The sequence below is a fragment of the Sorex araneus genome, chromosome 6 (genome assembly GCF_027595985.1).
Source record: "Sorex araneus isolate mSorAra2 chromosome 6, mSorAra2.pri, whole genome shotgun sequence".
In the NCBI taxonomy this organism is placed as follows: Eukaryota; Metazoa; Chordata; class Mammalia; order Eulipotyphla; family Soricidae; genus Sorex; species Sorex araneus.
Window position 1 is genome coordinate 165,027,557 of NC_073307.1, and position 13,416 is coordinate 165,040,972.

The following is a 13,416-nucleotide window of genomic DNA, read 5'->3' on the forward strand; positions in this document are numbered from 1 at the left end:
GTGGGATGCCAGGGATTGAACCCGGGTGGGCCACATGAAAGGCAAGAGCCTTACCTGCTGTACTATCTCTCCAGCCTGAGAACCTTAAGAGGTATATTAGTGGGGGAAATAAGTTCTAAAATATATGGCAGCAAAAGAGGGAGCTAACATGCCATTCCTAAAATGCCCTTTGTCTGCTCTTTGTATTGCTTGTCATTTTCTGAATGCAACACATGTTGTTTATTAAAAAAAACTGATATGGCAAGTTATCTGGTGATACATATGTTAAAGATTATAAAAGGAATTTTTTAAATTTTTTAAATTTAAGATGAGGAAGAAAGGCTAAATTTGTCTTCCTGTTTTTGGACAGTATACCAAAATTTGGTACAACAAAATTAGTCTGCAGTAGAATCCATCCTGTGCTAGGACATCCGGTAATGCTTTTCATTCCTGATGACGTGGCTGAGATGAGGTTTCTGGGAGAGCTGATATTGACTCCAGCTGCTGCTCTGTGTCCCTGCCCAAAGGTCTTTTCTAACCAGCTGAGTGGAATTTCTTCAGTTTCTATATCCTTTTTTATGACAGAATTCATCTAATTATCTTTGAAATAGGTTTTTATCCATTTTCCTATCCAGAACAAGCCTTTAGCGTAAAAAATGTCTAGAAAAAGGCATGACTTGTATAAAAACAAAAATCCAATATAAAAATCAAGCATGATTGGTTTTTTTTTTTTTTTTTGGTTTTTGGGTCACACCTGGCGATGCACAGGGATTACTCCTGGCTCTGCACTCAGGAATTACTCCTGGCGGTGCTCAGGGGACCATATGGGATGCTGGGATTTGAACCCGGGTCGGCCGCGTGCAAGGCAAACGCCCTACCCGCTATGCTATCACTCCAGCCCCTGATTGGTTTTTTTTTTTTTAATAAAATTGAAAACTGTAGGGCCAGGAAGATAGCACAGGTGTTGAAGCACAAGCCTTGCATGGTCCCTGGCACCACGTGGTCCCCCAGCATTGCTGGGTACAGTACTGGAGGCCTTCGGAACTGCTGGTGTGGCACCAAAGGCCTCCGCTGACTGTCAGAGTAGCCCAGGTAACCCCTGGGGCCCCAGGCCCGAGCAGCACCATATATTTGGGCCCTTCCTTGTATTGAACCCCTGGCCCGGTTGGCTAAGAGTTGCCAGATTGGGGTCCCTAGGACTACTAAGCCCAGGAAGAGCCACCCCTAAAAACCTGAAAAAAAAAAAAAACCAAACCTGGAAACTATACAGTGTGCCATATGTCATGCACTTTCCTTATGATCCAACTTGTCTAAAGCATAGGATAAATGGTGCCAGGGGAGAGATGAGGCTGGAACAGTAGTTTGGCATTAAATGTAGTGGATCTTTAGCACCACACTAAGGAGTGTGAACTTTCTTCTCTGCATACAGAAAGTCATGGAATGTTTTATTCTCTCGCAGTATTATACAGGGTGGGTGGGAGAGAGAAGTTGGTAATTTTATTGTTTATCAATAAGCAAACGGGTAAGTAAACTGGGTCAGAGAAAATGAGTGCCTGAGGTGAAAGCAATGATCGTGGAAAGAAGAGACTTACCTCTGGGAGAAATCAATATAATGCAGGAGCCAATTCATTATTTTAGGATTGAAGGTAATTGGAGTAAATGAGGTATAGGAGAGTAGAAGGAACAAGAATAGCAGAAGGGTCAAAGGGTTAAGGTCATGCTATGATAAACATCAGCTGAGACCATCTTTCAAGGAGGAGAAAGGAGCAGAATGTTGAAAAGTCTATGCACGGACATTATTTTGTATTTAGAAACACTTTGTATTTAAAAACATGCTTTTTCTTTTGTTTTTCTGGGTTTTGGACCACACTCTGCAGTACTTAGGCATTACTCCTGGGTCCATGCTCAGGAATCACTCCTCACGGTGCTCAGGAAATCATATGGGGTGCTGGGAATTAAACCCAAGTTGACCACATGCAAGCTCTTTACCCACTGTGCTATCTCTCTGGGGCAAAACATGGCAGTTTTTTCCTTTTTTTGGTTTTTGGGTCACATATATGTGTATATGTATATATATATGTACATATATATATATGTATTGGTTTAAAGGGGGATGCCAGTGGGGGTTGGAAGGAGGTAAATAGAGGACATTGGTGGTAGGAAACATACACTTGTGATGGGACAGGGTTGGAATGTTGTATGACCAAAGCTCAATCGTGAACTACTTTGGAACTTTGTATCTCATGGTGATTTAAAATAAAATAAAAGGAGGATGCCTAGATCACCCTTGGTCCCAACGTATAGGGAGAAGGAAAGACAGTAGGTAGAGAGTGAGGGAGAAGAGACATGAGAAGCAACAGGGGGCAAGAGGCAAGGTATTGGCAGTGTTAAAGAATGGTAGCGCTAAATATTCAAAACACAGTGTCAGCAACACTGAAATCATGAGACCCAAACTTAAATAACCAAACTTTAAAAGGTGGCTGTTGATATGGCAGGCAGGGGAGTGGTGGGGAGGGGCAGTGGTTGTGGGCCAATATAGGAGGGGGAACCTGGGAACACTGGTGGAGGGAAAATGAAACTGGTGGCAGGATCAGTGATGGAATATTGTATGTCTAAAATCCACCTATGAGTAACTTTGAAAATCATGTGCTTTCTTAAAATAAATTTGGGAGTGGGAAAGAGAAAAAACAAATTGGGAAGTATCTCATTACCTTATTTGGAATTATATTATAAAGCTGTCGTTATCAAAACTGCATGGTACTGGAATGAAAATAGGCTCTCTGATCAACAAATCAGAATTGAATACTCTCGGACAAAACTCACATATATGGACAATTAATTTTTTATAAAGGAGCTAAGTACATGAAATTCAACAAATGGTGCTGGTAAAACTGGGTAACCACATGTAAAAAATTAAAGCTGAATCTGTATCTCACACCTTACAAGAAAGTCAATTCAAAGTGTCAAAGAACTTGAGATCAGACCAGAATCCATAAAATACATTGAGGAAAATGAAGGCAGAATGCTCCAATACTAAACCTCAAAATTGTCTTCAACAAAACAATGCCACTGGCAAAGCCAACAGAATCAAAAATAAATAAATGGGACTATATTAAATTGAAGAATGTTTGCATGGCAAAAAAAAACCCCACTGGATAAAACTAAATGACAGTCAACTGAAAGGGAGAAAATATTTGCAGTCAACACATCAGATGAAGTGTTATTATGCAGGATATATAAAGTACTGACAAAAGTCAACCAAAAAATTTAAAAACTCAATCCAAAAATGGGGAGAAGAAACAAATAGATACTTCTCAGAGGAATACAGGAGAATAGCCAATAGGTACATGAAAAAGTGCTCAACGTCACTTATCATTAGGGAACTTCAAATCAAGACTACAATGAATTATAATCTCACACCAGTGAGAATAGCACATATCAAAAGTAGTAGGAACTATTGTGTATGTGTACCTGGGTCGAGAAATCAACATGAGAAACGACTAGGTGCCAGAACTGCGCAGGATGAAGAGAGCAGCGTGGAATGCCTTTAGGAGCATCGAAGAGGTGGTTAAGAGAATGAAGAGCCTCCAACTCCAGGCGCATCTTTTCGATTCCACCATAATTCCTGCACTAACATATGCCTCCAAGACCTGGGCCCTATGCAAACAGGATGAGAACACTATTAGGGTATCCCAAAGAGGAATCGAAAGAGCTATGCTAGGAATATCCTGTCTCACTCAAGTGAGAGAAGGAATCCGAGTTCTGACCTCTGTCGACGGTCAAGAATCAGGGACTCTGTCTCATTTGCCAAGGCATCAAAAATCAGATGGGCCGGTCATGTAATGACGACGGCTGGACTAGAGCTGTTACCGACTGGATTCCACGGGACGTCAGAAGACCTCGTGGCCGCCCACCAACTAGATGGTCATATTTCTTTGTAAAATCCCTGAATGAACGATTTGAGGCTCTTCCTATGCCTGGAGCAAGCAGATATCACTGGGTTGCACTAGCACTCGACAAGGACAAATGGAGATGTTACTGGCGCCCGCTTGAGCAAATCGAAGATCAACGGGATGACAAGTGACAAAGTGACCAGTGAGAATAGCACATATCAAAAATAGTAGGAACAATCTGTTGGTGCAGATGTGGTGAGAATGGCCTCCAACCCCTATTGGCATCCCCCCTTTAAACCATTGCATTTCCTTATTCAGTTACTCTACCACATATAAGTGATACCATCCTGTGCTTATCCTCCTCCTTCTGGCTTACTTCATTTACCATGATATCTTTCAGTTCCATCCATGTTGCATCAGATTGCATGATTTCATTATTCCTTACTGCTGAATAATATTCCATTGTGTATATAAATCTTATATAGCCTAATTCTCCCTCTCAGAGAACCTGGCAAGGTACCGAAAGCCTCCTGCCTGCATGGCAGAGCCTGGCAAGCTCTCAAAGGAATATATATATTTTTTTGCTTTTGGGTCACACCCAGCAATGCGTAGGGGTTACTCCTAGCTCTGTTCTCAGGAATTACTCCTGGCAGTGCTCGGGGGACCATATGGGATGCTGGGAATTGAACCTGGGTTGGCCATGTGCAAGGTAAATGCCCTACCCGCTGTGCTAACACTCCAGCTCCTCCATGGCATATTTGGTACGCCACACACAGTAACAATGATGGATCTCATTCCCCTTACTCTGAAAGAGTCTCCAGTGCGGCACCGCTGGGAAGAATGAATAGAGAGAGGCTGCTAAAATCTCAGGTCTAGGACAAATGGAGACGTTACTGGCGCCTGCTCGAGCAAATTGATGATCAACGGATGACAGTGACACAGTGACCTGGCATTGCTTAGGGCTTACTCCTGTCTCTGCTCTCAGGGATCACTCCTGGTGGGCTCAGGGATTGAATTCAGGCCAGCCGTGTGCAAGGCAAGTGCCCTGCCTGCTGTACTATCTCTCTAGTCCCAAACATGTCTCTTCTTAATGTATAGGTCAAATGAAGAGTCACTGTCACTGTCATCCCATTGCTCATCGATTTGTTTGAGCGGGCACCAGTAACGTCTCTCATTGTGAGACTTATCGTTACTATTTTTGGCATATCCAATACGCCACGGGTAACTTGCCAGGCTCTGCCATTCAGGCGCGATACTCTCGGTAGCTTGCCAGGCTCTCCGAGAGGGGCGGAGGAATCGAACATGGGTCGGCCGAGTGAAGGGCAAACGCTCTACGGCTGTGCTATCGCTCCAGCCCAAATGAAGAGTATAAAATATGAATTTCTTCCGCTTGTTCAGTTTTTTCCTGCTTTTCTGTTCACCACAGAGAATAAGACAAATTTTTCATCCTCTTAGAGATAATTTTAGTTGGAAAATTTGATAAATAAGTAGGTATGAGGTGATTACTGATGCAGTGAAGATAAAAATAAGAAAGTAAAGAGAGGAAATGATCGGGATTATTATTTTGAATCCCCCAGTCATTTCATGGCCATCAGAGTATCTGGCAGGTGATGCAGACCCTCAGTGAAAGAGAGCGCACTGTCCTTCTCCTGGGGGTGTGGGGACAGTTGCAGGGCAGCCACTACGGAGGCCAAAAAGGGGGTGCTGTGAGATGAACTTTCTGCCATCCACAGTGTTGCAGGGACCCACATGCTCCCCTCTAGGGAGCTTCCAGGGGAGAAGTCTGCAGGGAGTGCGGAAGGGGGTGTCTTCACTTAATACCAGGGCAGGGCCCGCTGCCTCTCTGCCTAGTGTGGTTTCATACAACTTCTGGATGAATGTCTGCTTAATTCCTCAGTAAAAGAAAAGGGGGAGGGGGCTGGAGAGATAGCACAGTGGGTAGGGCGTTTGCCTTGCACGCGGCCGACCCGGGTTCAAATCCCAGCATCCCATATGGTCCCCTGAGCACAGCCAGGGGTAATTCCTGAGTGCAGAGCCAGGAGTAACCCCTGCGCATCGCCAGGTGTGACCCAAAAAGCCAAAAAAAAAAAAAAAAAGAAAAGGGGGAAAAATTCTGGACTCCCCAAAGATTCTTAGGAAAGCAGTGTCTCAGGGGCTGGAGCGATAGCACAGCGGGTAGGGCATTTGCCTTGCACAAGGCCAACCCGGGTTCTATTCCTAACATCCCATATGGTCCCCTGAGCACCGCCAGGAGTAATTCATGAGTGCAGAGCCAGGAGTAAAGTAACCCCTGTGCATTGCCAGGTGTGACCCGAAAAGCAAAAAAATAAATAAATAAAAAATAAAAGGAAAGCGATGTCTTAGTGGAGAGATTAGCCAGCTATGAAAACTCTGCTGAGATTTTAGTTCCTGAAAGTGAAAAATTAGACGATTTACACAAGGCCTCCACTTTAAGACAAAGGCTGGATGAAGGATTGCCCTGGTGGTCCCTGGGCTTAGGGCACCCACGTGATGGGTCAAGTGGCCCCTGAGCACTCTCTGGTCCTTGCACTGCACCACCTGCCTGGTCGGCTGAGAATCACCAGAACCTCCTGAGCATTGCTTGGGAGGTCACCCCCACTGTATATATAAATAACAAGAGTCTACGTTTCTTATCACAGGTGTAAGGGAAATGTGACAATAGTAGAAAGACCAAGAATGGTAAATAGAAGTGTATTACTGAAAGATTCTCATACTATATCTGTGTGAACAGTTAGAATATCCTTTGGAAGTAGACTGGTAAGTTAAAACAACTCTCAAGTTAACACAACAAAGAATTATAGCTATCAAACCAGAAAGGGGAGTAAAATTAAATATAAAATATACCAAATCTGAAATAGAATCTAAAAGTAGAAAAGAAGGAAAGGAATCAAGAAAAAGATTAACACAAGGAAAAAATAGAAATAAACGAAGTAGAGTAAAACCCAACCAATAGCAGTAAGAAAAATACCATCACATTTAGCTCTTTAGATAGTTCACTCTTAACAGGATCTGGTGGCGCAGCAGGTAAGGAGCTTACCTTGCGTGCATCTGACCTAAGTTTGATCCCTGGCACCCCATATGGTCCGCTGTACCTCACCAGAAGTGATCCCTGGGTGCAGAGCCAGGAATAAACAACCCCTGAGTGTAGTGGGTTGTGACTTGCCCCACCAAAAACAATACCAGATACTGCACTCTTAGATTCTGAGTTTGCAGCTTCTCAAAATCCCCCTGGCTCTGACGTGTTGCCTTGGCGCCTGTATTAAGTAATGCCGTCTTGGATCTATAATGGAGACATCACTCAAGGACTCTCTGATCCTCTTTGTTTTGCTGTGACTTTCCATAATGGCCCAAAGCCATTTGGGTGAGGATTTTTGATCTTCACAATTAATGCCTCAAGTTTACCCTATTAAAAACAGGATGAAAGGGCCAGGGATGTGACTTTACTATTATAGTAAAGTCCATGGCTTTCATGCACGATACCTGCCAGGGTTAGATCCCTTGCGCCACAAGCAAATAAATAAATAAAACCCAGGGAGATAACCCAAAGAGCTGGACTGTATGCATGCTAAAAACCTGGGTTTGATCCTTGGCACCACATGTTCTACATGGTTCCTGAGCACCACCCCCTGGAGAAAAAAAAAAGAGGAAAAAAAGTAGATAAAAATATATTATGATCTTGGGGCGGGAGTGATAGTTCAGCAAGTGTGGCACATACCTTGCATAGGGCTTGCCCAGGTTTGATCCCTGGCGACTTTCATGATCCTCCAATCCCTCCAGAAGTGATCCCTGATCACAGAGCCGGAAGGAAGCCCTAGAACCACCGGTGTGACCCAACACCCAGACCTAAATACATGATGGTGTCTCTAGCTCTGGTGAGGGGATAGAAATGATTAGGCCATGGGTTTTACTTGTTTGTTGTGGCTCCACACCCAGCAGCGCTCAGGTGCCATATGTGGTGCTGGGGATCAAATTTGGGTCAGCCATGTGCAAGACAAGCGCCCTACAGCGCCCCTAGGCCATGGGTTTAAACTGTCACCTCCAAAGCTCTTTTTTTTTTTCTTTTTGGGTCACACCCGGCGATGCACAGGGGTTACTCCTGGCTCTGCACTCAGTAATTACCCCTAGCAGTGCTCAGGGGACCATATGGGATGCTGGGATTTGAACCCGGGTCGGCCGCATGCAAGGCAAACGCCCTCCCCGCTATGCTATCGCTCCAGCCCCAGCTCTTTTAGCTGTGTCTGAAACTCAGTTATGTGATGGGAGGGAGGATGTAATTGTCATCTGGCAGGCAGAGAGCAGGGGTGCTGCTGAGCATCCTACAATGTGTGCAGGACAACCTCTCACAAAGAATTCTCTGGCCCAAGCGTCAGCAGTGTCAAGAGGAGAAGCCTGGGGTGACAGGAAGGATGAGCGGTAACAAAAGTCTTGCTCAGGGAATAGGGTTAGAAAAGGGGAGGGGAAAAAGTTCTCCCTCTCAATAGACCCAAGTGCTTACTGGAAGATGTCTCTTTAAAGCCCATTACACTGGCAGTTCTAAGGATAATATAGGAGGAGACACTTGCTTTACACGAGCCACTTGGGCTGCAACCCTGGTTCAATGTCCAACACCACCTACAGTTCCCTGAACCTGCCAGAAGTGATCCCCTAGTACAAGCCAGGAGTAAGCACAGCCAGGTGTGGCCCCCAAACCAAATAAAGCATGTTATACTGTATTACAACCAACTGGTTTTTCTAAGAGTCTCCCGTACGAATGGTAGCTTGAAGGTAGGTAGCACTGTAGCATTGTTGTCCCATTGTTCATTGATTTGCTCGAGCAGGCACCAGTAACGTCTCCATTGTGAGACTTGTTGCTACTGTTTTTGGCATATCGAATACGCCACGGGTAGCTTGCCAGGTTCTCTGTGCGGTCGGTAGGTATTAACTTTTTTTGTTTGTTTGTTTTTTGTGGGGGGGGGGTCACACCCAGTGATGCTCAGGGGTAACTCCTGGCTCTGCATTCAGGAATTATCCCTGGTGGTGCTGGGGAGACCATGTGGAATGCTGGGGATCGAATCTGGGTCGGCCACGTGCAAGGCAAATGCCTTACCCATTTGTAATATCACTCCGGCCCCGGTAGATATTAACTTTGGATGTTCATTGTATCCCCAGAATTGAGTACAGTGTTTAGCCTGTGGTGCCACTCAGATCTGTGGCTGAATGGTTAGGCTAATAAATAAGTGAATTCCCCAGTACAATACATAGAGTCCACATGGTAAGCCCAGAATAAATTTCTGCAGGCTCTAGTGGATCTGTCTCTGGTGCCTGACAATATCTTCAGTGTGGTAAAGGCTTAATATATAATTGCCTAGCTCACAAGTTTATTTCTAGGGGTGTGAACCAGGTCAGTGTTATGTTTCTTTTATGCAAAGGAATATATAGCAGTCAGAAATTAGAAATTGTTAGTTTTCTTTAATAGCGCTACCTATTTCTGTATGGACCTTCAGGCCTTCCTTTGATATTTCCAACTGAGGAGCAGAAAACTACTACTGTCTTCAGAGATGCTTCTTATTTCATTGACTGGAAGAAGTACCATTTGTGTATGGTGCCAAATTTGGACTGCAACTTGGACAGAGGTATATATTGTCCCATTGTTCATTGATTTGCTTGAGCGGGCACTAGTAACATCTCCATTGTGAGACTTGTTACTGTTTTTGGCATATAGAATGCGCCACAGGTAGTTTGCCAGGCTCTGCCGTGCGGACGGGATACTCTCGGTAGCTTGCCGGGCTCTCCGAGAGGGACGGAGAAATCGACCCTGAGTCTGCCACGTGCAAGGCAAACGCCCTACCCTCTGCTATCAATCCAGTCCAGAAGTGTATATATATATATATATATATACATATATATATATACACTGCAAGATATATATATATATCTTCCCTTCCCTCCACTTCCCCCACCTCTTCCATATTCCTTTCTCTTCCCTCCCTCCTTTTCCTCTTTCACACATTTTTTCTATCCTTTTCCCTCCTTCTCTCTATATACACATATGAATAACCTGGATAACAGTAGGTTATCAGTAGGTTAGGCAGGGAAATATAAGTGGCAACTGTGTATGAAATTGGGTCCTAGTCATTTGATGGCTTAGGCTGAAGATTGGAAGTAGGGGTCCGGCCAAGCTTAAGAATCTATGTGGAGGTACGCTTTGTGGCTCAGCATGTGGTCTATCTTGGAGAATGTTGAGCCACAAAACATACCTCCACACACCCAGGGACAGTAGAGACAAGGGCCAGGAGGATTTTTCCATCGCTGGAAGCCTGCTTCATGAGCGGAGGGGAGAAGGCAGATGGAATAGAGAAGGGATCACTAAGAAAATGATGGAGGAATCAGTCGGGATGGGAGATGCGTGCCGAAAGTAGATAATGGACCAAACATGATGACCTCTCAGTGTCTGTGCTGCAAGCCATAAAGTAGAGAGAGAGAGTATGGGGAATATTGTCTTCCATCGGGGCAGGGAGAGGGTGGGAAAGTGGGGGTATACTGGGGATATTGGTGGTGGGGAATGTGCACTGGTGGAGGGATGGGTGTTTGATCATTGTGAGATTGTAATCCAAACCTGAAAGCTTGTAACCATCTCACGGTGATTCAATAAAAAATTTTTTTAAATCTATGTAGAATAAGACCAACAGGTGTCATCAGGCTACACACTGTTGCTGAGTTTCCTCTAACTCTCTCTACTGCCTTTAGTCCTAGTATTTTTTTTTGCTTTTTTTGGGGGGTCACACCTGGCGATGCACAGGAGCTACTCCTGGCTCTGCACTCAGGAATTACTCCTGGCTGTGCTCAGGGGACCATATGGGATGCTGGGAATCGAACCCAGGTCGGCCGCGTGCAAGGCAAATGCCCTACCCGCTGTGCTATCGCTCCAGCCCTAGTCCTAGTATTCTTGACTTGTATCCTAGGGACTGGGTCAGTGGGTTTCTGTTGTACCTGAACCTGCCAACCTGGGTTGTTTCTCTTTCCATTGGGAGGCACCCACATCTGGTGATGCTCCAGATCTACTAACAATTTGGTGCTTGAAGCTCACTTTTGGCAGTGCTTAGGGGACCATGCAATGCTAGGACTTGAACCTGGGGCTCCTACATACAAAGAATGCATAGCTCTTAGAGCTATCATCCCAGCCTTGACCTGGGATTTAGAAAGGTTAATAAGCGAGCAGTGACATCATTTTGAAAGCACTATTGTGAAAGAAAAATGCTTCTAATAAAATGATAAAATTCATGTGGCTCACTTAGAATAAACTAAAACACCACATAAAGTAAGGTTGGCATATAAGCCATATAGTAGTAACCCCAGAGGACTGCGTGGTGTTCAGGTAGAGCCTAAAGTTTTGTCAGTATCAGATGAATTATGCCGGAAGTTGGATATCTTATCATGCCCAACAAATATGGGCATGATAAGACTAGAAATGAAGGGTTCGCAGGAAGCTAATCATCTTAGCCTATTGTTTACTTGAACCCTTTGAAATTTATTAATTTATTTAAAAATTTGTGTTTAGTCACGGTGGATTACAAAATTATTCATGATTGGATTTTAGGAAAACAGTGTTACAATACCAATCCTGTCCATCACCAGTGTCCACTTCCTCCACCAGTGCCTCCTGTTTTCCTCCCACCCACCCGCCTGCCTCTATGACAGGCACTTTTTTTTTTTTAACTTTTGGCACTGTGGAATGCTGTCACTGATGGCATTCCATACATTCCGTACATGCGCTTCACCACCTCCCAGCACCCCCTTCTCCTCCTGGGTTACCTCTTCCTTCCACCGCGTGTAGTGTTCTCTGCCCTGTCACCTTCCCCCGCCACTCCCCACCCCCCCAACCCTGCATCCTCCTGAAGACCAGTCTCATGTTCTACGTTTCTATTGCCTTTGGGCATTTGTTATTCCCCTATTATATTTCTTTATATGCCGCATATAATTGAGGTCATACTGTGTCAGTCTCTCTCTCTCTGACTAACTTCACTGCATGATGGTCTCCAGTTCCATCTGTGTAGCAGCCAAATGCATGCTTTTCTCTTTCCTCTCCTCCCCTCCCCTCCCCTCCCCTCCCCCTCCCCTCTACTTCCTTTCTCTTCCCTTTCCTTTCCCTTCCTTTCCTTTCCTTCCTTTCCTTTCCTTTCCTTTCCTTTCCTTTCCTTTCCTTTCCTTTCCTTCCTTTCCTTTCCTTTCCTTTCCTTTCCTTTCCTTTCCTTTCCTTTCCTTTCCCTTCCTTTCCTTTCCTTTCCCTTCCCTTCCTTTCCTTTCCCTTCCTTTCCTTTCCTTTCCTTTCCTTTCCTTTCCTTTCCTTTCCTTTCCTTTCCTTTCCTTTCCTTTCCTTTCCCTTCCTTTCCTTCCTTTCCTTTCCTTTCCTTTCCTTTCCTTTCCTTTCCTTTCCTTTCCTTTCCTTTCCTTTCCTTTCCTTTCCTTTCCTTTCCTTTCCTTTCCTTTCCTTTCCTTTCTTTTCCTTTCTTTCTTTTCTCACTGTGGTTTACGAAGTCCTTCATAATACAGTTGTTAGGGTCACTCGTTGTCCCTCTGCCACCCCCACCACCAGGCCTTCCACCATTGTCCCCATTTCCCCAACCACCCCCCTTAGCAGGCACACAATATTTATTTTTTATTGCTTGTTACAACTGAATGACTAATGAAATTATCAAAAATACTTCAGTATAAGAACGTTTGTGAAAACTGTTAGATCTCCCCACAGGGTCTGAGGATTTACTAAGGTGTTTGTTGCTAGTTGAGCCTTCGGTGTTATTATTTTTGCGGAGCTTTGTTGCCATCTACTATCCCACTCCTCCTGGGGTGTCAGTACTGTGGAAACTGGGGGTACAGAAGCTTCAGTACTCGTAAACTGGGCAGATGGATGGGTTGACATGGCAGCAGCTGTAGGCTGAGGGTGTGAGCTGTGGGCGTAGCCTCTGGGGCCTCTGGAAGTGTGGGGGAGGTGTGGGGAGGAGGCTGCCTGCCCCTACGCTCAGAAGACCCCGAGTTCTCCACCTGAGAATTGGTAGACCTAGAATTTTTGCAGTTTGATGTCTCTGCAGGATTAACCGTGAGGCAGTTGGTTGGACTGTTGGCGGGAGGCAGCCACGGGTTGTGAGTGTGGCTGCCGGCACTTTGCAAGGGTGAGGACTGGCCGGCCTCCCTCCTGAGGGTGCCCCAGAGCTTTCAGCCCGGAGTCTGATGTATCCATGAATTGTAATGGCTTGCTTGCGTCTCTTTGGAGACTTCATCGTGAATCAGTAGAGCAGGATTGGAGGGTGAGTTGACCTGTGAGATCATGATTTTTTTTTTTGGCTTTTTGGGTCACACCCGGCGATGCACAGGGGTTACTCCTGGTTCTACACTCAGGAATTACTCCTGGCGGTGCTCAGGGGACCATATGGGATGCTGGGATTCGAACCCGGGTCAGCTGCGTGCAAGGCAAACGCCCTACCCGCTGTGCTATCTCTCCAGCCCCCGACCTGTGAGATCATGATTTTATTTTTTCTTCCAGCCGAGT

The 13,416-nt window shown here is 45.1% G+C and overlaps 1 protein-coding gene across 1 annotated transcript in view; it reads left to right on the plus strand.

Annotated features, from left to right (window-relative positions):
- The window catches only part of C6H11orf80 (chromosome 6 C11orf80 homolog), a 97,254-nt gene that overhangs the window by 55,140 nt on the left and 28,698 nt on the right, over window positions 1-13,416 (plus strand). Inside the window, exons 6-7 of the mRNA XM_055143827.1 lie at window positions 350-545; window positions 9,355-9,505. Coding sequence (XP_054999802.1) covers window positions 350-545; window positions 9,355-9,505 — 347 coding nt within the window. The remainder of the gene's footprint in view (window positions 1-349; window positions 546-9,354; window positions 9,506-13,416) is intronic.